This window comes from Indicator indicator, chromosome Z, assembly GCF_027791375.1.
Source record: "Indicator indicator isolate 239-I01 chromosome Z, UM_Iind_1.1, whole genome shotgun sequence".
NCBI lineage: Eukaryota > Metazoa > Chordata > Aves > Piciformes > Indicatoridae > Indicator > Indicator indicator.
Window position 1 is genome coordinate 38,056,425 of NC_072053.1, and position 23,489 is coordinate 38,079,913.

The following is a 23,489-nucleotide window of genomic DNA, read 5'->3' on the forward strand; positions in this document are numbered from 1 at the left end:
GCAGAGTTTTCCTTCCCCTCTGTTTTTCACCATTGGTGAAAAGTAGGAAGGACAGCACTATGCCGTTCAACCTGTTCTAAGAAGTGGAACTAGTTAGCACAAACTGAGGCCTTTGTAGTCTTACCGTTAGTGTGGCACATACGCTGACTGCCCATGTTGTGTTATAGGTAGTAAGAGCTTGAGCAACTTTCTTTCAGCATCTGCTCTGACTGCAGCAGAGCTTTCACATCAAGAAACAGAAACTGTATTTGAAAAGTCAGCAATTTGAAAAGAGGTGATTGTAGTGGCACTGCTTATTCTTGAGTGAAAACCTAAGGTTAGCTGAAGCAAAGTAAGCTCAGGGTTGCTGTTGTTAGTGAGCATACTTATTTTGTCTGAAAATGCTTTTGTCTCCCGTCAAGGTTCTTGTTCCAGACAGGTTTATCCAGAGTTCATGTAGTCTCTTTCTTTTTTCTGTAAATTATATTCTGTCTTTGAAGAGCCAGTCACTCTAATCTCTTTCCTAAGAAATGAGAGGAATCTGCTGTTCACTCTTGCAATTCAAGCCATAATTCAGCATCATATTCAGCATACATAGCGTTTGTTTCTGGTTTTGCTGCTTCCAAGGGTGCTGGTACTTGGATAGCTTGTCTTTTCTCATAAATGAGAGATATGCATTGGGTCTGAAATATTTTTATTCCGTGCTTGTTGGGAGGAACTTGATTACGCCTGAGGTCCTTTAACTTAGCCCACTTCCTTTTCTTGCAGATTCGATGGAAATACATGATAGTAGATGAAGGCCATCGAATGAAGAACCATCACTGCAAGCTGACTCAAGTCTTGAATACTCACTATGTGGCCCCTAGGCGAATACTGCTGACTGGGACTCCATTACAGAACAAGCTGCCTGAACTTTGGGCTCTTCTCAATTTCCTCCTCCCAACCATTTTCAAGAGCTGTAGCACCTTTGAACAGTGGTTCAACGCTCCATTTGCCATGACTGGAGAAAGGGTACTGTGGCAGGTTTTTTTAGAATAGAAACAAACCACTTTGATGAAAACAGAAAGGAACTTACTACAGAAGGATTAGTGTTAGAAGTCACCCTGTAACTCAGGGATTTATCTTAACTAAAAGCCAGCTTTTTTATAATGCCAGAAAATTTTAGTATCAGTGTCTTTTTTGACTCAAGAGTCAGTTTGGTTGTAACATGCAAATAATTATTGTGAACATTAAGCTTTCATGTGAGAGAAGAAATTACCTAATATATCGAGTTGCCTTGTAGTGACTTCTATGAACTTCTGTAGGTGGACTTAAATGAGGAAGAAACTATTCTGATCATCCGTCGTCTCCATAAAGTGCTCCGACCCTTCTTGCTGAGAAGATTGAAGAAAGAGGTTGAGTCTCAACTGCCAGAAAAGGTTTGCAATGAGAGGAGTTGTGGAATGGATTTCATGCTTTTTCTAAGCATTATGTGATGTTCATTTTTCAGATTTATTTTACAGAACAGTATTTCTTTAGCATCTCATATTGCTGTAGTTTTTTTTTTTATAATTCTGCCAAGAAAGTTGGCCACTGAGGAAGGCTGAACAACTGAAGTTTCTGCTTTCTCAGGATTCCACACCAGTCTTACAGCTTTAATTCTATTTGTAGTCATCCATATAAGGCATGCAATATATTTCCATATTTCTGTTTTCAAGGTATAAATTAACCATATACTGAGGATTAGATTTTGTCCTGTCCCATCCTCCCTGCAGTGCACAGAACCTTTGATGCCTTAGCTGGTTCACTGAAATTCCTAAAGGAGTACTGGACTTTACAAAGCAGGCAGAATTTGGTCCTTCATTAATATTCCAGGTGTTTTGTGAAGTATGTTACCAAAACTGCACAAGTTGTGTTTTTTGTTTTTTTTTTTTTAAGTACTTTTTTTTTATACAAATACTGAGATTCTCAGACTCATAAGAAGCATTTATTTGACAATGAAATACTCACATTTAAAAAAACAAAAATAGGCACTGGAGAAGGAGGAAGATTTAGAAATGCACACTGTAGTACTCAGAGGACCATGTTTCTTTTTGTTTCCATTATCTTATGAAAAAAACATAGTCCTGCCATGAGAACTGAACTTGTTGACCGAAGCCTGCTAATCAGTTTCATTTGGTTTTATAAATCTCCTTGAAGAAGCCATTGAAGAAATAGTGGCTTCTCTTTAATGACATATTCTCCTGTCTTTCTTAGAAGAAAATAACCTGATAATTTTTATTCCATTTATTTATCAAGTGCTAGGAAGCTTATGCTTTTTCTTTTAGTCACCACTTGAAAGATTTCTGGACACTAGAGTGGCATTTATTATATGACCGTTTTTATTTTAAATAACTTAACACAGTGACCATGATCTGGAAATTGGGTAATAGAAGAAAATGGATTGAATTTGGATATGAAGTCATTGTATAACTGGATTTAAAGGTAGTGTGCAGTCAAAAACTGCTTTAATAAATGTAGATTTACAAAGCTGTATAAGAGGTAGGACTGAAAGTGGAGGTTTTGACTTGTTTTTAGTTGACATTGAGGAAGTGGCATATTTTTATCCCAACCTAGGTAAGCATAATGCTAATTGGACATTATGAGGGGTGCTTATTTGCTAGGTATACAGTGATGATATTTTTATAATGCTTTGCGTGGTGGCTTTATAATACTTTACAAACTTTTTGTAAACATAAAATACTCTTTTTTAAATTACATATTAAATATAAAGTAAAACTAAATCAATTATTTTTTAACTTGTTAAAATTACAGAATGACTTAAAATGTTTGGCAATTCTGTAGTTTCATTCTTAGGATCCAACTGTCTCATAGTAGTTGTGGCTCTTAATATAGTTTGAGATACTTGTTGCTGTGCTTTCAGTTGGATTGCGAGCAGCTCCCTGAAATCATGGGGTGTTAGGGTATTGATAAAAAGTAGTATTTTGGTTTGTGTTTTAGGGTGACAGGAACTTTCAGTTAAGTCCTACTAACATTATTATGTCAGTGTGTTTATGGGTGTTTTTTTGTTCCACTAGGTGGAATACGTGATCAAATGTGATATGTCAGCTCTCCAGAAGATCCTGTACCGTCACATGCAAGCCAAGGGAATCCTTCTCACAGATGGTTCTGAAAAAGACAAGAAGGTACAAAAGGAAAATTGTAACAAATATGAAAGAGTGTATTATGGTTAATCATAATAGTATGATTTCTGTTTTTAAAATTGGTATGTAGGCTTTTATTGCAGGTATGTGTCATGGGAAAAGAAATCTCCTATCAGCCATTCTTTTGTTTTAGAAGACTGGAGCCTTGTACTCTCTATTCACAAGGAGAAGATGCTGTTTGTATTCTCTGTAGCTACAGTGCCTTTCTGCAAGCAGGCATTGTTTGACAAAAACCCTCAGCATTTCCCTTGACCAAGTTTAATCCAATGATGTACCTGAATAATTGTGATTGTGGCAGCACTGGCTACAGAAGGTTGTTCATCTTGTCTTTCAGAGCTGTTAGTTAAGTCTTGTTTCAGCCAGCTAGGGCTTTATGCTTGCATTCATACTTAAAAGGTCTAATTACAAAGTTCTTGAAGAAAACAGTAGAATTGAAAGACATATAGTCAGAATTAGACTATTGATTAATAGGTGTTGATTATACCATTGTTAAGACTTGGTCCAGTAAATATAAACAAGTTCATCAGCTCTACTGTAAACAAATTCATCAGCTTATTTGTGTATACACTTTGCACATTATTATAAATGTGAAGGAACCTTACATAGGCATTGCAGAATGGTTGTATATAGTAAGTTGTGTTTGTACTCTGTTGCGTGTGTATGATGCAGTGCAATCACATGCTGGCTTTCTGCCGCTACAAGAAACATTGTAAGGTTACATTGATACAATGGTTGACTTTTTTTATTCGGTATCTTATTTTATCCTCTTTGTGCAAATTGCTTTCTTTACTCGTGCTTAAAAAATCAAACTCAGAACAAAGCTGTTTCATATCATTGGATAATGATACTGATCTTCATAGTTAAACCTCTTTGTAAACATTAGTTTTTCTATTACATTTTTAGTGTAATTTTATAGTTTGATATCTTTATTTTTGTCCTACATTTTTTGTTGTGTATCACAGCTCTCTCTAGCTTTGTAGCTGCCTCTGGCCATGTGTTTTGCTTGGCCTGGGAAGAGAAACCCATATACCCAGTTAACAGACACAAGAAGGTGCTATAGCATCCAGTTAAGAGTCTTTTCATGTTGGAGAGTTCAGACCCAATGGAATTTGTATGGTTTCATAATAACAATGTAAAACCAAGCAGTATACAACACAGTAGATGTTCTGCTTCCTGTGTGAATACTGCAGTTAGATACATAAAGCACTTCATGGATTACTTCTAGGTCTTCCTTTTTCATTATGGAGCATGTTGTGATAGATGAACTTACAAGGCAACTACAGAGTAGCTGCTGGGTTTTTGTTTTGGTTTTCTGGGTTCATAAATGATGCAGTGTTCAGGCATGGGGTAGAAATATTTTTTGACTGTGTTGTAAAGTACTTTTCAAAAGCTCCATTAATAAGCTAAGAAATTAGATTCATCATTTGATTTGCATTGTTTGTACTCGTAGGGGAAAGGCGGGGCAAAAACTCTTATGAACACGATCATGCAGTTGCGCAAGATATGCAATCACCCATACATGTTTCAACACATTGAGGTAAGACTGGCAGGTTTGATTTTGACCGTTGTTTTATTCAGATGGCTAACTAACATAGCAGAAAAATACTGTTGAAACTCTTGAGTGTGGGAGAGGACATCTCTGTCTACAAAACTTGTGCAGTGAAGGATACATTTGAAAAACATGATCATTGCAGCTTCTTGTTTTAGAAGCAAATAGACCAACTGCCAGCTTTTTATTGGTAATCTGATGTCTAGCTTTAAAGCATTTAATCTTGTGGAGACACTGTCTTAAAAAAATATCTTTTTTAAATTTAAGATGTTCTAGAGCAACTTAATCCCTACATAGACCTAATATATGATGTAGAGACACAAGTTCAAAATGCCATGTGTAAGGTGTATGTAAGTATCAGCTTGCTAATCTTTTACAATATCAACCAAAATCATCCTATTTAATCCACCTTCGTTTTTCAGCAGAAGTGTACTATCTGTATAACATGCCTCATTAGGAGCTAAAGTACATAAATATAATAATACATCTGGAAAGGCAGGAAATATCATAAATATCTGGAATGTAGCTAAATTTATGAATGAATAATTAGGTACCTGCTCTGATATATTATCATTTTAGTTTTCATACTTTCTTCTCTTGTACACTAGTTAATTAGAGTGATTTAGAAATGGATCTTTCAATAATTAGTATAAATAAATTAGGTTCTGCTGTATTTATAATCTGGTAAAATGTACACTGACAGAAGTCACTTCTGCAAACCATAATTTCAAGTAATAGCAGTAGAGGAAAACCCTAAGCAGAGCACTGTTGGCCTGTTCCAAAACTAAGCATAGTGGAACTTAAACACCGACACTTAAGTATTTAATTTAATTGATACAAGAATGCATAATTTTGGGTTCTGTGTAATTTGTAATAATCTGATTTTTGCTTATAACTCTGCAGGAGTCCTTTGCTGAACATCTGGGCTACTCAAATGGTGTCATCAATGGGTAACTCAGTTTTTCCTTTTGTTCATAATGATGTATTGGAATAAATGCATCACATTGTTTTTCTAGAAGGTACAATGTAACAAAGTCAAGCAGTTTATAGTAAAGTACAGGCCATAGGTCTAAAGCAAAAGATAACAGTAATAGAAGTGCTATATGAGCTTTTTATGACCCTCCATCTTTTTAAAGGGTACAGGCAGAGAAGATCTTAACGTGGCATTTTTCTTTCCTCTTATTTTGAAATGTCTTAGATGCCATCTGAAATTTACTGAAGTGACTCTTCAGAGATATCAGTTGGGGTTTTCTGTTCTTTTCTTTTTTTTCGTTCTGCTTTTCCTTTTTTTATCACCTTCATTCCAAACTAAAGTAGCATCTCTTCCATTATTATCCTTTCATTACTAATGATGTTTTACTTTGAGAATACAGTCTCAAGGTTAGAAAAAAGTTATTTGAAATCCATTTTAGTAAAGCAAACCATTTTGATGCTGATTTAGACATCCCTGTTAATTTTATTCATTTTGTCAGTCACAACTTGAATTTCAGTGCTATGAGTCTGTTTTGCAGTTCATAGTGCAGAAGATAGAAGAACAGCTAATAAAAGCAACTAAACATTGTTCAGGACTACTAAAGTTACAGCCTCTGTTAAACTCCCATTATCTCTGTACTTCAGTTTGGAATACTTCACTTTCAGTTGCATAGTAGTTTAGTGGAAAGGCAATGGTTTCTAATGTGCCTGATGAATACATCTTGCAAATGCAGTAAATGCAAGTTGAAAACCTACTAGCATTCCCAGAATCACAGAATGCCAGGTTGAAAGGGACCCCAAGGATCATCTGGTTCAAATTTTTCCAGGTTATAATGTAGTTCAAATGAGATGGCCCAGCACCCTGTCAAGCTGAGTCTTGAAAGTGACTAGTGTAGGGGAATTCAGTACTTCCAGTGTCTTGGTGAAAAAATTTCTTCTGATTTCCAGTCAGAATCTGCCCAGGACTAACTTCTATCCATTGCCCCTTTTGCATGTGACTCATTTTGAAACGGGAGTCTCCATCATCCTGGTAGACAGCCCCTAAGTATTGGTATGTGGTAATAAGCTCTCCCCTAAACCTTAGCCTCTCAAGGCTGAACAAACCCAGTTCTCTCAGTCCTTCCTCATATGGTAGGTCTTCCAGTCTTCTGATCATTCTCAAGATCCTTCTCTGGTCACTCTCCAGCCTGTCTGCATCATTTTTATACAGCAGGGACCAAACCTGCACACAGTACTCCAGGTATGGTCTGAAAAGCGCTGAGTAGGGTAGGATAGTGACTTCTTCATCTCCCCTGGTGATGCCCTTGTTGATGTACCCCAGCATCCTGTTGGCTTTCTTTGCCACTGCAGCACACTGTTCACTCATGCTGAGCTTGTTATTCACCAAACTCCCCAGGTCCCTTTCCACATGGCTGCTCTCCAGCCAGGTGGATCCCAGTCAGAGCTGCACTCCTGGGTTATGTAATCCCAGGTGTAACACCCTACACTTGTCCTCATTGAACCTCAGAAGGTTCTTGCTAGCTCACTCATTCAGCCTGTCTAGTTCTTCCTAGAGGGCATCTCTCCCAACACCCAGATCACTTATGAAGATATTAAACAGTTTTGGGCCCAGTATCAATCCCTGGTGTACCCCACTTGTGACTGGCTGCCAGGCTGAGAAAGTACTATGTACGACCACCCTCTGGGTACAACCTGTCAGCCAGTTCCTCACCCACTGCACAGACTACTTGTCTAGGCTGTAATGTGTTGATATCTCGAGGAGGAGGTTCTGGGGGACTGTATCAGAAGCCTTGGTGAAGTCTAGGTAGGCAATGTCAACTGCTCGCCCTGCATCAACTGAGGGAGTTGCTTTGTTGTAGAAGGTGATCAAGTTTGTCAAGCATGATTTGCCCCTTGTGAATCCATGCTGGCTATTCCCAACTTGTTTCAGTTGACTTGTGACAGTCCCCGGGAGGATTTGTTCCAGAGCTTTCCCAGAGACTGAAGTGAGGCTAATGCATCTCTAATTACCTGAGTCCTCCTTGGAACCCATCTTGTAGATGGTGGTGACATTAGCTTTCTTCCAGTCTTCAGGGATGTCTCCTGGTCTCCATGACTGCTCATAGATTATCAAGAGTGGTCTTGCAACAACGTCGGGAGCTTGTTCTGTGCAGGTTGGTGGCCCTGGATGCCATCCACCTGACTGTGCTAAAAGAGCTGCCTGATAAGAATGTGTTTAGCTGATAAAAGCATGTCTGCCTGAGAAATAATGTTTGTTTTGATAAAACATGAAACAGTTGCTTTTCAGAAAGGAAGGTATTGTGTGGTTGAAAGCCCACATAGTTTTTGTAATTTAAGAAAAATACTTTCTTCAGAATACTTTCTTCAAACAGAAATTCACATGGGTGTTTATTTCTTTTAGTCAATGTAATTTTAAAGAGAGAAAAGTGAAAAAGCATGCACTTGAAAGAAGGACTGCTAACTGGATAAGGAATTGGCTGGGTGACCGTAGTCAGAAAGTTGTGGTCAACAGCTCTATGTTCAAATGGAGACCAGTGACAAGTGGTGTCTCTTGGGTTTGTATGGGGACTCATGTTGTTTAGCATCTTTGTAAGTGACATGGACAGTGGAATTGGGTGCACCCTCAGAAAGTCTGTGGCTGACACTAAGCTGTGTGGTCCTGTTTACACGCTGAAGGGGTGGGAGCCACCTAGAGAGACTTGGACAGACTTGAGAGGTGGGTCCAAGCCAATCTCATGGAATTCATCAAGGCAAAGTGCAAGGTCCTACACCTGAGCTGGGGCAATCCAAGCACAAACTTTGGCTGGGAGAGGAGTGGTTGAGAGAAGTCTTGAGGAGAAAGACATGGGAGTGTTGGTGAAAAACTCAGCATGAGCCAGCAACATGTGCTTGCAGCCTAGAAGGCCAACTCTATCCTGGGCTGTGCCAAAAGAAGTGTGACCAGCAGGACAAGGGATCTGATTCTGCCCCTGTACTCTGCTTTTGCGAGACTCTACCTGGAGTACTGCATCCAGTTATGGTGGGGACATTGAAGTGTTGGAGCAGGTCTAGAAGAGGGCCATGAAGATGATCAGAGAGCTGAGGCACCTGTCCTATGGGGACAGGCTGCAAGAGTTGGGGTTGTTCAGCTTCCAGGATGACCTTATAATGGCCTTCCAGTACATGAAGGCAGCTTGCAAGAAGTCTGGGGAGGGACTTTTTACTGGGGCTTGTTGTGATAGGATGAGAGGGAATGGATTGAAGCTTGAGGAGGGTAGATGTAGACTAGATAGCGGAGAAATTCTTTACAGTCAGGGTGATTAGAAACTGGAACAGGTTACCCAGGGTGGTTGTGGGTGCCCCCTCCCTGAAAATATTCAAGGCCGGGTTGGATGAGGCCTTGAGCAGCCTGGGCTAGTGGAAGGTGTCCCTGCCCATAGGAGAGGGGTTGGAACTAGACGGTCTTTAAGGTCGGTCCCTTCCAACCCAGACCATTCTTGAATCTCTGAAAGTGCTGTTAGTCTTGTTTATCTGAATTAATCTCTCTGTGAGATATTGTGACATGATAATGACTAAAAACTTTTCTAACTGCAAGCTCATTCTGGTCTTTACTGTGCTTTTTCTATTCAACAGGGCTGAACTTTATCGGGCCTCAGGAAAGTTTGAGCTACTGGATCGTATTCTACCAAAGTTACGAGCTACTAACCATCGTGTGCTTCTTTTCTGTCAAATGACATCACTCATGACCATTATGGAAGACTACTTTGCATTTCGAAATTTTCTTTACCTGCGTCTTGATGGTAAGCTAAATGCAAAAAAGGGGATAAATAGTAAGTTATGGGACAGCATGCTTCATTCTCCCAGCCTCCCACACAGCCTCGCAAAACAGGGTCAAAACCCTACAAGTGCACCCAGTCAATGGGAAAGATGAATCAGCTAGCTTAGAAGTCATCCCAAGATTAAGGAAGCCCATGCCTAGCATCAGTGCAGCTTCTACCAAAAAAAAAATGAGTAGAGTCATCATTAAAGGTGACTCCACTCTAGAAGGAATAGAAGGCCCAATGAGGGAAGTGTGCTCTCTTCCTGGGGCCCAAGTACAGGATGTGGCAAGAAAGCTCCCTACCCTGGTGTGGCCCACAGATCAGTATCCATTATTGACCTTCCAGATAAGTAATGATGAATCTGATAAAAGAAATCTGAGGGTTGTCAGTAGGGACTTCAGAGCCGTGGGTCAACTGTTCAAGGGCGTGGGAGCACAGGTGTCCTCCAGGGTTCAGTACTGGGGCCTGTTCTCTTTAATATCTTTTATCAATGATCTGGATGAAGGGATTGAGTGCACCTTCAGTAAATTTGCAGATGACATCAAGCTGGGTGCTTTACAGTGGGATCTGGAAAGCTTAGACTGATGGGCCAAGGCTAATTATATGAAGTTCAACAAGGCAGTGTACCTAGGTGGCCAAGAAAGCCAATACAAGCATCCTGACTTGTATTAGAAAGAGAGTGGTCAGCAGGAATAGGGAGGTGATCGTGTCCCTGTGCTCAGCACTGGTGAGGCCACATCTTGAGTGCTGTGTTCAGTTCTGGGCCCCTCACTGTAGGAAGGTTATTGAGGTGCTGGAGCATGTCTAGAGAAGATCAATGAGGCTTGTGATGGGCCTGGGAGCACATGACCTATGAGGAGCATCTGAGGGAGCTGGGGTTGTTCAGTCTGGAGGAGAGGAGGCTGAGGGGAAACTTTAGCGCTATCTACACCTACCTGAAGGGACGTTGGAGTGAAGAGGGCACTGGCCCCTTCTCATTGATGTCAAGTGACAGGACTAGAGGAACTGATTTGAAACTGTACTAGGCTGGATATTAGAAATTACACCTTCGTAGAGGTGGTTATCAAACATGGGAATGGTCTGCCCAGGGCAGTGGTGGAGTCACCATCCCTGGAGGAGTACAAGTGGCATGTGGACCTGGCACTTAGGGACATGGTTTAGTGTTGACCCTTCACTACTGGGTCAAAGGTTGGGCTGGAAGATCTTCGAGGTCTCTTCAACCAGGTCTATTCTCTGATTCTGTGATTATTTTGGGCATGGGAAAGTTGGATTCTCTTCCTAGCACACCAGTGCTATGATGTTACTATTCAAAAGCATAGACAGGTTCAAAAAATTATTTGACAAATCCATGAAGGAAGAGTCTGCAAGGCTCATTTATCATGACATTATGGCACTAGACTCTTAAGATGCAGCTAACTAGAATATTCCCAGTTCTTACAGAGTTCTGCCTCTTTTGGCAGAGTTAATGTCTCCCTGGCTTTTTGACTGTTTTCTTTCATCTGTTTTATCTGTACCTGATTTGGTCAGGAGGTTGTTTTGAGAAACACTGAGGTTTGTTCTTGCAATGCAGGTCATGTAGATATTTAGGGGCTGATCTCTGCTTTCCACACAAGGTTTAAAATCCCAGGCTCCAATCAGTTGTCACTAAATTGCCTGAAGGTGTTCTCATAATGAGTGATGATAATGATCTTGAAGGTCTATTCCAACCTGGTTAATTCTGTGTGATTCTGTGTGAGTGAAAAGATACAAATCATGTAACTGGCCAAATCTGTTTTCTGGTCTTTATAACAGTAATCATTAATTTGTAGCTGGGCTTTGACCTACAAAATCTTTGTAGTCTTTGATTACTTTGTGTGCAGATATATTTTATTGCCTGTGAATAAAAAGATGGTTTAAAAACATAGCAGAATAGTAACTGAAAAGAAAGTAACGTAAAGTGGCATATCACATCTGAGGCATGAACATGCTTGAAAGGAGTTTCCACTTTGGCATTATTCCATGTTCATGATCTCTGCCTCATAGTGACCTTAAGATTGATTATTTTTACTGAATGTATTTATCTCGCACATGAGAGTATTAAATAAGGCCAACAACATTTATTGCAATATTTTTAATAGACAAGCAATGAGTTTAACAAAGTATAAGAACAACATGAATAAAGTGAGAGTTTGAGATCCTTTTGAGTATTCTTTTTACAGCATTTTATGCTGACCCTTTGCTCCGTAATTTCTTTAAAAAAAACAAAGAAATACTGGGAAGTATTCTCACTCTTTGTATTAATGAGCATAACTTGAGATGCCATTATCCTCAATATATAATGTGATAATGAAACTGAGACAGAAACGAGCTGTCCCACTGTTCCAGAAAATATTTGTGTCAAAGCTGACTGAGGAACATAGTATCGTGCTAACAAAAGCCCCCTCCCACCCCTGGCCTGAAGGTGGTTTAGTGCTTCTATTTGGGAAAGATTAATTACATTGAATTTAAAAGTTTTAAATTGCATTACATTGTGGATTTGAAAATAAATTCTTTTTCATACTAGAATATCTGTGGCAATGCACAATATGGCAAATACAGCTTCTTGTTTTCATTAATGTTTTGCAGCTAATACATTAAATTAGTGAGATGAACCTTTTTTTTCTTCTTTTCCAGTTTTGTGATGACACACCTTCCATGCTGGAATGTTTTATTTATATATATATAACATATACACATATGTACATTCTATTCAGCTCTTAATGGAATGGATTTCTGTGAGCCAGCAGTTTGGCTGTGTGATCATACTGGGCCTGGCCAGGATGATAACTTTCCTCCTAGCAGCTCATACAATGCTGTGCATTGCATTTGTCCTAGGCCAGTGATAACACCGCAGCCTTGTGGCTACTGCTGAGCACAGTCTCAAACCTTTTTTTCGAAACAACCTCTGCACCCACAAGACCAGTAGGCTGAGGGTGAGCAGGCACCCAGCAACTGACCAAAGGGATGTGCTCAAAAATATAATCTGAGTGAAAGGAAGAGGTCGCAGGGACATTTGTCACTGCATTTACCTTCCCAAGCAATCATTACAGGTGTCAAGGCTCCACTTTCCAGGAAGTGGCTGTGCATCCATCTGCTAACCAGAGTAGTAATTAAATTCCTCTTTCTGCTTTCCTTGGATGTGCAGATTCTGTTTTTCTTAAACTAACTTCTTCTAAGCCCAAGAGCTTTTCAATCTTATTTTCTCTTCCAGCAAGCAGAACTCAACCCACCAAAGTAATAGAAAAACTTCATCTTGGGTACATATATCACCTGAATAAGAATAGCAGAGTTTGGCTTTCAGTTACAGGTAGAAATGTAGAGAAGAATACACAAACAGTGGACAAGGCAATGGTGATTTATACAGACAGTAGCCAAAGTATCTGAAATTCCTCCAGCTGCCAGAGTGTACAGGGTTTGGCTTTTACTTAGTGAAAACCTGGACAAAGTTCTATGATTGAATTCCTTTCCTGCTCTCCCTCCACCATTGCACACCATCACCCTCAAGACAGGACATTTTAAGAATTTTCAGGTCTTTCATAGTAATTATGATTCTGAAGACAAATACTGACATTTTGATGAATTTCTATATAAGTAATTTTAAAAGTATTTAGAGGCTGTCTGACCAGAAGGCATTAATCAAAACTGAAGTTGTCTTCTATTTGTGTATAGCAACTTCAATGGAAAAGAAGATATAACAATATCATTAGATAGCATTTTAAAGTCCACTTTTGAAATGTCAAATACTTTAAAGTGGTGTTTAGAAGTCCACCTCTTAGGTGTGATAAGCAGTTCACCAAAACATTTGTGGCCACTGTTATGGAAAATACGGCAAAGACAGCAAAGAGCAAGTGAGGCAAAATTTCCTTTCTATGTGTACCTTTAGTAACTGATAAGAGTATTTATATTATTTCAGTTCACATCTTTGTTATAGTTTGGTTTGGCTTTTTTTGGTGTTTTTTTTTCTTTTTTTCTTCTTTTCAGGCACAACAAAGTCAGAGGATCGAGCTGCTCTGTTGAAGAAGTTCAATGAACCGGGGTCTCAATACTTTATCTTCTTGCTGAGTACAAGGGCTGGAGGGCTAGGCTTAAATCTCCAGGCTGCTGACACTGTTATCATCTTTGACAGTGACTGGAATCCTCACCAGGTTATTTTTATTTACTTCTCGGACCTGCAATGTGCTTCTCACTTCCACCATTTTAAGTGAAATCACCTGACCAAAAATAGCTACATTGATTTACATTCTTGTGTATATGAACTTTAAATCAGGAAGCTCATATATACTGCTTTAACACAAATAAGTTAAAAGCTGATTCATCAGATCAAGTAGTGTTAGATAACATATTTAAGAATTAACAACAGTCTTTAGGAGATAAGCTTATGTTTTTTTCCTAGTAGTTTTGTTCTTTCTTTTTCTGCCATCAAGAAACATTTTACTTGAGGGGTTCATTCTGGCTTAAAAGGCTGTGAGCTTTGAATAGAAGGGGGGAAAGAAATACATTGTCCCTTCTTAGCCATTACACTTGCTTTCAATAAGTTTATGGTTTAGTGTGTTTATAGAGAGCGTGTCCATGTTTTGTCATTTTAGTCATTCCCCCTACCTGGGTCTGACAAAATTTTGGGAAAGAAAGCAATGAGGAGTGAGCCATGTGAATTGTGATGAACTGTAATTTGAGTACTTGCTTTCTATACCAAAAAGAATTCAGCATTGTAATGTCCTTTAAGGAGAGAAGGATTTCTGTAGCACACTTAACGATGTAAATCAATCCCTCTATTCTTTGCCTAATAGGACTTGCAGGCCCAAGATAGAGCTCACCGAATTGGTCAGCAGAACGAAGTCCGCGTCCTGCGACTGTGCACTGTGAACAGTGTGGAAGAGAAGATACTTGCTGCTGCAAAATACAAGCTGAATGTAGATCAAAAAGTTATTCAGGCTGGAATGTTTGATCAGAAATCTTCAAGCCATGAAAGAAGAGCCTTCCTACAGGCTATACTGGAGCATGAAGAAGAAAATGAGGTAAGATAGAAATAATCAGTAAGAGAAATCGGGAATTGTAAAACATTTTTGGTCAGAAAAGATCTTTAAGGTCATTGAGTCCATCCATTATCTAACTCTGCCAAGTCTGGTGCTAAACCATGTCCCTCAGTACGACATCTGTGTGGCTTTTAAACACCTCCAGCGACTGAGATTCAACCATCTCCCTTGGGGGGGAGCCTATTCCAGTATTTGAGAAACCTTTCAGTGAAGAAGATTCTTCTAATACCCAATCTAAAACGGCCTTTGTCCAACCTGAGGCCATTTCTTCTTGTTCTGTCACTTGATACTAGGGAGAAGAGATCAACAGCCATTTCACTATAACCTCCTTTTAGGTAGTTGTATAGACAAATAAGATCTCCTCTTCAGCCTTGTTTTTGCCAGACTAAATAACCCCAGTTCCCTCAGATGCTTTTTATATGACCTGATCTCCAGGTGGTTCCTTCACTGTTGCCCTTCTCTGGACCTACTCCAGCACCTTAATGTCTTTCTTATAATCTGGGCCCCAAAACTGAACATAGTACTCAAGATGTGGCAGGAGGACAGTAACTTCCTTTGTTCTGCTTGTCATACTATTCCTGATACAGGCCAGAAAGCTGTTGGCCTTCTTGGCCACCTGAGCACACTGCTGGCTCATGTTCAGGTGGCCACTGATCAATGCCCCATGGTCTTTTTCTACGGGGCAGTTTTGCAATCTCTTCCTCAAGCCCGTGGCATTGCATGGAGTTGCTGTGACCCAAGTGTGGAATCCAACACTTGGCCTTATTGAATCAAGTACTCAGAAAGTACAGGGTTTTTTTTTTTAAGCCATTAAAGATTGTCATCTTGTTTGAAATTAGAAATATCATCACATGCTTACTGTGAAAGGAAACAGCTTAAGTTTTCTTTATTTTTGGTCATACTATAACTTAATGGTTATGATGTGGTGATTATTATTAAATATTAGTATAAAATTAGACATTGTAATTTAAACTCATTCCACCCTTTCAGATAGTGTTATTTTTACAGATACTAAGCAAATAAGCACACACTGCTTATGTTTAGTCAGAGTGCTTTGGATTTAGGGCAAGCCAGCATAACAGCTGGTTTTCCTGGTGATGTGTCTAACCTAGACTTCTGGTTACCACTTCCTCTTCCAGACAAATTCAGCTGTTTAAAAACAGCTTATAGGAATGGGGAAGTGACAATACGCAATCACTAGCTCCATGTCCCTGTATTTTCATTGTGTTCTTCTCTGGAATTTCAAGTGTGGACTGGTGAGCCCTTCCTTTTGCCTATCAGTGCAGGCTCTTCTCTTAATGTGAAAAAAATTCCTTGTTTGGTTGAAAGCTACATTTGGGAGAGAGTGCATAAATGTATCAGTTATACTGAAGACACACAGTTACTTCTTCCGACCTTGAAAATACCCCACGCTCATTAAAAACACAGAGATCTCAAGCCTAATTGTGCCTCTGACCACGCCTGTGTCTGAGAATGATACTCACAGTAAGAAAAGAAGATTCTGTAGTCTGTTTCACAGGCATCCTTCATAATGTGGTGTAAAGTTTCAAAGACCACTTACTTCTTAACTAAACCTTTTGTGTAAACTTTGTCTTGTTGTCCATTTAGAAAAAGCTAGTGCATCATTTAAGACAGAATTTTGTATTGTTTTAACATTTTTCGTAAGAAGAGTGACAGTTTGTCAGTAATTGGCTTTTATTTAGGGTGTGAATGCAGAAGTAGGATGATACATAGGTACCATTTTTTATTAAGTAAAACTGTAGTTCTCAAGCAACTAAGACCATCTGTATTAGTAGATTGATGAATTTAAAACCAGCAGAAATTTTCAGTAAGCCTATGAGTTTGTTTTTAACCCTGACATGTTTTTGTTATATTTTCAAAGTGCTAGAAAATATTGATCTGAAAATCTTTCGGAAGTCAGGATCGTGGTTCAGGTTTAGTTGACATGCATTATTTCATGGATGATTTCAGAGCAATCTGCTTCTTCTGTGTTCAGATACACTTGGCCTGCCATCCTGAAGTAAGCACAGTTTTAACCAAGATTTGGTTGTCATAATCCAGCACAAGTCTTTAAAGCGAGCATTCATATTGCAGTCTGACTCCTTACAAAGACTTTATCTGAAGCCTTCAAGTAAATTTTTTTTGTGAACTGAGACTGTGCAAAGTTTTATCCAAACACTAAAAGTGCTGAGGGAATAAGAGAGGTTGAATTTGCACTTTCCTGAACTGGTGAAACGCTGCTTCTTCATAGTAACAGCACTGGAAACAACATTTATTTTAAGTATCATATGAGAGAATGACAAGAAAAAGTAAATCTTTCAGTTACAAGTCAAACTGGCTTTGAATTGCAAATATGGACTAACACATCTAACAGAGATTTTTTTAGTGACCACCTAGTTAAATATTTCCATGCTAAGCATACTTTAAACTTGCATACCAAACCTTTTTACACTTGTATGTAGACCACCATATTCTGTTTGTACTTTCTTAGTAGTTTTTGCAAATTCTGCATCAAAACTCCCCTTAATTTTTGTGAAGGTTTGAAACTGTCTTTTTAATTTTTCCTTGCAAAGTTAAGAACAGAGAAAATGAAAGAGTCTAAATAAGTCACTATTGGGTGTAAGAAAGCAAAATAACGATTGTTCTAAACACTTCCATTGGCTAGATAGAAATGTTTAAGAACTATTACCCAAAACAAAGTAGGCACTCTGCACATTCTGCGTTCTGCAGCGGGGGCAGTTGCTGGGCTGTCTGGCTGCTGTTTCTTCCTCTCTTCTGGCTGAAGATAACATGTACTGACCTTGGCAGCTAAGTTAACAACTTTCTGCTTACCTAACTCTGCTTCTCTGTCCAGGGGGGTGTGGGGGGGAAGCTCCTGGGAGAGAGAGAGGCCCCTTTGGGAGGGTCCCCTTGGGGGTGAAGCAAAGGGAGATCGGTTGTGGTTTTCTGTTGATTGCATATATTTGTAAATGTTGTGAATTTTGTATATTTGTACATATTCATTGCATTTCATCATAGATTTTAGACTTGTAAATACATCCTTCCTTGCTTCCAGACTGGGTTAGCCTGGTTACTTGTTGGTGGGGGGGGAATTTCAGCTCACACCGACACAGTTTTCTTTCTTCGTTTCTCTCATTTTTGCTCTTTTCTTTATTTTAGCAGTACTGGGAAATTGCAAAGAGGTAATTTCTGTGTATTGAGAAGTATATACTGGAATAATAGCAAGGTTGTGAGAGGTGATTAGAAGTAACTAGTTCATGGACATGTTTTTTTTGTTATTACTGGTGTTTACAAATTCTTTTTCTGGCAAAGCTACCTGGTTGGCAACAGGGCTGTTCAGATTAACCACAGGTGACGGGGACACTGCTTCTGCTGTGGGAACCCTTTTTTTTTTCAGGTCACAAGTTGCTCTTGGTGTTGTGGTCAAGGGGGGAATATTTCACAACAATAATAAATGATACGGCAAAACGGGTGTTAATAAAAATAGTAACCCTTTATTAATAAAAATATGCCAAAACTCATTGAATAGGATCATTGTATGGTTGGAATATATATTTACGATGGGAATATGCAGCCTTAGGACAAAATACAAACTATTCTATGCAAATTGGGAGGCAACAACTTGGAAAGAGAAGGTCCCCGAGGGCAGATAGTGCTCGATCACAGCAGAGGGAGGCTTGATAAGAACCTTTAAACCCAAAGGGCAATGAATTGATTACTCACAGCTAGTTTTATCCACATGGGGATGCTGCTACTGCTGTGTGAGAGTTTACCGTGTGGTCCCAGGCTGATCTGGCTTCAGCGGATGGCAGGCAGTTAACGACGCTCTTCACGACGGGCGCTTGCTTGGTTTCTGGGTAAACTGAGGCATGGCATGATTCTAGTGGCAGGGGGAAGCAGGCTAGGTAGATCTGGCTTCTAGGGTTATGGCTTCTCTGGCCTGTATGTGTGTGGCTCGTGGCTTTATCCCAGGCTCTGGACCAGGCACTCAGCAGGCAGGGCAACTTGAGGCAACTTCTATGAGACAGGTCCAAGTAGGCTTGAAGCAAGGCAAGGCAAGGCAAGGGTGACTCCCAAGTCACTTGTATATATACATCTTGCCAGAGGTCAATTGGTCCAATGGGGCACTGAAGCTAACACTAGCTGCCCAATGGAAAGGTGTTCTGCCAGGCTATAGCCATAAAAGGCAGAAACAAGGACATTGTATCTGGGGGAGCAGTGGTCAGCTTACGTGCTCTCACCCCAGATAAACATCTTGTTTACCAGACAGGCAGGAGTCCTGTCCCCTTTTCCCACATTGCCCTGTTTTTCTGCAGGAAGGAGGGGAGAGAAAGGGACCCTGTCTAGACATGTTAAGGCCTGTCTGGATTTGTACTGGGCCATGTCATGGCCCTACCATGACAGTTGGAGATGATAGGCATAGTGAAACTTTCATAAGGGTTACATTCCTCACTGATCTGTACATTCCTCTACATTCCTCGCTCCTTTTTTTTCTGTGTATGTATAACCATGCAACTTCTTTCTCTTAAACGTTAGGGGGACACTGACTAGAAGTGAGAATGGCTCTCTCTCTGTCAGTTTGCTACTTTCTTTCTAGTTTCTTTTTTCTTCTCTACTTTCTAGTTACTTTCTTCATGTGAATTAGCATGTACTAAGATACAGACATAGTCTTTAATAAGAAAGGGTTTTTTTCTGAGTTACAGAAATCTTGACAATGGAAGGAAAACAGGATGTATGGATGTAGATAGAAAGTATTTGCTGTTTGTTTTCTGAAAAAAAAAACCACATACAGAATGACATTTTTGGGGTGCTATATGCAACATTCTACTACAGACATGAATTTTCATGAAAAATTCTAGGTTTGCAATGTAATGAACATAAGCCCTGCAGTAATTGTTACGTAGTTCTGTTGTTTTGATTGACTTCTTGTCAGATTTGAAACGTCATGTGCTTTCAAAACTATTCAGGGAGGGAAACTGACATTGTGGACTTTGTGTTAAATCAGTGTCATAGCTGTTCGGCGCTAACATTTTTAGTTGAATTTCTAGAGTTCTGATTTGCTTTTCCAAGAACTGTTCCTGTTTTTATGAAATATATTTTGTCTAAAGTCAGAGGTTTACATCACAATTTGGAAGTAGACAATGGTCAAGAGAAAGAGGCATTCAGCAGGGTTTGTCCAGCATAATGACATGTTTCATTTTTTTCATTTAACCAGAACTTTTTCCCTTGGTATGACAGCAAATACCTCATAATTCAGAAGCATGTTTGTGAGGGAGAACAGTAGAACAGCATACCGGAAATACATATATTTTAATTGAAATGCTAAGTGTGCTTCTGACCCAGGAAAATCACAGCCTCAAATATCCTGGTTGTGTATTTGCTCATTTCCTCATTCTCAGTTTATGAAGGTGGTACTAAGTCCAAATTGCCTCTCTTACTATGTCTATTTCCCATTATTTCTGAATCACTAAACATTTTAAACTTTTAGTTTCATTTTGAGTATTTCCCATGTCGTTGACAGAATAAGGAGGGTCATTGCAACACTGACCAGATGAAGGCTGTTACTTCAAAGTAAGATGCAGGTAACTTTTTGTCTAATCCATTTATTTGTCCGTGTGACCAGGAGGAAGATGAAGTTCCCGATGATGAGACTCTGAATCAGATGATTGCTCGCCGTGAGGAGGAATTTGATCTCTTTATGGTAAGGATGATATGGTCATAAGTAGAATATCTTCTCTAGTGTTTTTAACAAAGGCCTTAAGCTTTTGTAGTTCAAGGTTTGGCAAACTTTGTTGGACAAATAAGGTCTATTTACTTGCACTGTTTATATGAGGAAAGAACAATAATCTACTTAAATGCAGAGTTCCTCACATGACAGAAAAACTTAAGAGATCCTTCTGGACAGTATAGTGGAACAGGGCCAATCTGGAAGAACAGTCTAGCATGGCCTGAGAAATTTACAGTGTGAAACTGAGTTGAAAGGTTAGATAAGGCACCAGACAAGATGATGAAAGACCACTTGTTAGATGATGTGCCTCAGCTAATGTTTTCGGAATCCTTGTATTTGAGAAGAGCCAAGCTGAGAGAAGGTTCAGTATATTCAATAGTGCTGTCATTAGCCTCAGTTGGTAAATTTGACTCAATTTGACCTGCTCTTGTTGATAGATAATACCTCTGAATTTATTCATGTCTGTCTTGGCTACTATTTATATGTCTAGTTGGCATCCTGTAAAAGTGAAGCATCTTGCCCACAACGGAGAGTTCTACACATAATTGAGAATTCTTTTTATAAATGTTCACTGGCCAAAGCAGTAGCACATTCTGATGATACAGCCAGTTCTGGTCTCGGTCTGTTTATATTAGTTTTTCAAATATGAAAATTAAGTGCTTGATTACTACTTGCTTGTTTCCTCAGGTTAGCTACTGATTCATAAGTGTTTAAATACTGTCCAACTCTTGAAGGGGCCTATTTGAAAAGGCTGTCACACCACTGGATTTGGGCTGCTTAAAAAAGTGGAAATGAGATTCACAGGACTATAAGAGCTTAGATCAGTGTGTAGGCAATGAAGAGAGATGAGTGCTTCCTCTTGAGGATTATAAAGCACCCCACTGACGAGTCTATAGTAGGTTGTGGGGAAGTATCCTGAGTATCTGTATCTCGTTTCTGAGGTGATTGCTCACTACACTTGAATGTAATTTATGTTATAAATTCAACTTCAGCTCAAAGTCTTAACATTACCTTCTAATATTCTTAACACTTTATCTAACCTTGACTGATGTTTTTGCATGTGTTTTGATTTTTGCTGAGCACAACAGTAAAATCAGGAAAAAATCGTGGTTTAGAAATGTTGGCTTTCTGACGCTATGCCTGTTTTTTCCTAAAATTATTTTTTAAATGTTCTTGTGATATTCAGGGTCACAAAACTAGTGTGTTTAAAGGTAGTCCTTTTGGTTATGTAATAATAAAACCTTGTGGGGATGTTGTCAAGGAATGATCAGTACTTGCAGATCATATATATGAATACATTGAAACCATAAAACCTGTGCAAAAAAAGCAGAGTTGTTTAGCTGACACAATACAGCAGTATTCCTGTGATCTGCACTTTGTGTCACTTAGCTGCTGCGTTGCCTTAGTTACTTGAATAAGCTACTTATGGAGTAGCAAGCTTGACTGGAAAATCAACCATCAAGTGTAGCTTCTTCGTTTTATAGTTGCATTTTAGAAGTATCATCGAATGGAAATACCTGCAAAGGACTTGGTTTAAAGTTTCAAGTATCATTAGATAGCCAGAAATTTCAATGGTTCACTTAATATTTGCCCTTAAAAGTGTTTTATCCTTTACCAACTGCAATTGCAGCGCATGGACATGGATCGCCGGAGGGAGGATGCCAGAAACCCCAAGCGTAAGCCTCGCTTGATGGAAGAGGATGAATTGCCATCATGGATTATCAAGGATGATGCTGAAGTTGAAAGGCTTACATGTGAAGAAGAGGAGGAGAAAATATTTGGAAGGGGATCCCGTCAACGCAGGGATGTGGACTACAGTGATGCTCTCACAGAGAAACAATGGCTGCGGGTAGGCTGGGTTTTTTTTGGTTGGGGTTGGGGTTTTTTTTGTTACAGCTGAGATTTATTCATTGCAGTGAGTTTTTTGTCTTTTTCAAGTCTGCACAGTTGCACCAAGGAGAGCTCAATGTAGTAGGTATGGCCTATGTTTCCTTATTATCCACCCTCTGGTGCTTTGTTGAAGGCGTAAGTAAGTGTTAAGCTATGTTGCTGAAATGTCACTAAATGCAGAATAAGGACTGTGATAGCTTTATATTAGAGCTATTCTATTACTCTCGATCTTGACATATTTCTTACATCTTTATACACTTTCATCATCTTTAGTATATATGAAGAATTCCTTTACAGTGGATGAGACCAGTGATCAGTGTGTTTTGGAGGTTTCTGTGCTGCAGAAGCTTAATTTTACTATTTTTTTAAATGCCTGAAATTAACCCCTTTAAGAATTTGGAAACTTTCTTCTAATCCTGTGGGAGTGTGGCATACGCCTGAAAGTCCATGTGTATGCATGTGTACTGACCAGGTATGTCAGGTCCATCCTTGCAAGGGGTTGAAGTCCTTGAGTTTGGAAGCAGGAGACAAAATAACTACAGTAGCCAAGTCTATGAATATACACCTTGCTGCTGCTCTGAACACTGTGTACTTCCAATAACAGCCTTCCAGGGAAGCTGTGAGATACAAAGTTGCCTCATCACTAGCTGTCGCTGCAGTCTGCTGTTCTGTAAGTGTTGGCATGACAACCATATTTCCTGAAAAAAAGGAGGAGGAGTTTGCTTCCTGATCCGACAAAGCATTTCCATTCTGGAAGTGTTTCATGCTCTAGCAGATTCTATCCTTGCACCACTTCTAACAGGGCTGCTAAATACTTTGGATTCCATGGCAGATTATTTTCTGCTGAGGACTCCATTGCTTAGGGCAGGCTTCTAGAACCAGAGGATTTGTCTATGTAGTTACAATACGTTTTAAGGCAGTTGCACCTGGGTTCAGCTCTCATTAAATTTAATTCCTGGCTGTTTGACAGGAATTGGGTTTTATTCCCTAGTTATGCAGTTCATTTGAAATAGCTTTGCCTGTTGGTCAGGGAAACATACGTGAATCCAAAATGAATAGTGTTCAGTTTACCATATGCAGAAGTCAAGTATTGTGGACTTTTGCTGATCTAAAACTTGTAAGTGAAATTCAAGCATTTGGTCCATAATTATTCAATCTTACTTAAATTTAAGGAAAACCCCTGCTGCCTTTCATACAGACAGAATATCTGGTAACTACTGGCTTAACATAATCATGACAAATTTAATTTTTTTTTTTTGTTTATGGTTACTAACGAAGATAAATATGTTTTATAATACAAATTCCTAGGAAGAAAGCGTTGGACATGTTTTCAACTGT

General features: G+C 39.3%; 1 protein-coding gene across 1 annotated transcript in view; it reads left to right on the plus strand.

Moving 5' to 3' along the window:
• SMARCA2 (SWI/SNF related, matrix associated, actin dependent regulator of chromatin, subfamily a, member 2) overlaps nt 1–23,489 on the plus strand; it is a 126,341-nt gene that overhangs the window by 78,818 nt on the left and 24,034 nt on the right. The window contains exons 19-28 of the mRNA XM_054397865.1: nt 748–990; nt 1,284–1,397; nt 3,036–3,143; nt 4,612–4,698; nt 5,614–5,660; nt 9,295–9,461; nt 13,482–13,645; nt 14,288–14,515; nt 20,157–20,234; nt 21,892–22,110. Coding sequence (XP_054253840.1) covers nt 748–990; nt 1,284–1,397; nt 3,036–3,143; nt 4,612–4,698; nt 5,614–5,660; nt 9,295–9,461; nt 13,482–13,645; nt 14,288–14,515; nt 20,157–20,234; nt 21,892–22,110 — 1,455 coding nt within the window. The remainder of the gene's footprint in view (nt 1–747; nt 991–1,283; nt 1,398–3,035; nt 3,144–4,611; nt 4,699–5,613; nt 5,661–9,294; nt 9,462–13,481; nt 13,646–14,287; nt 14,516–20,156; nt 20,235–21,891; nt 22,111–23,489) is intronic.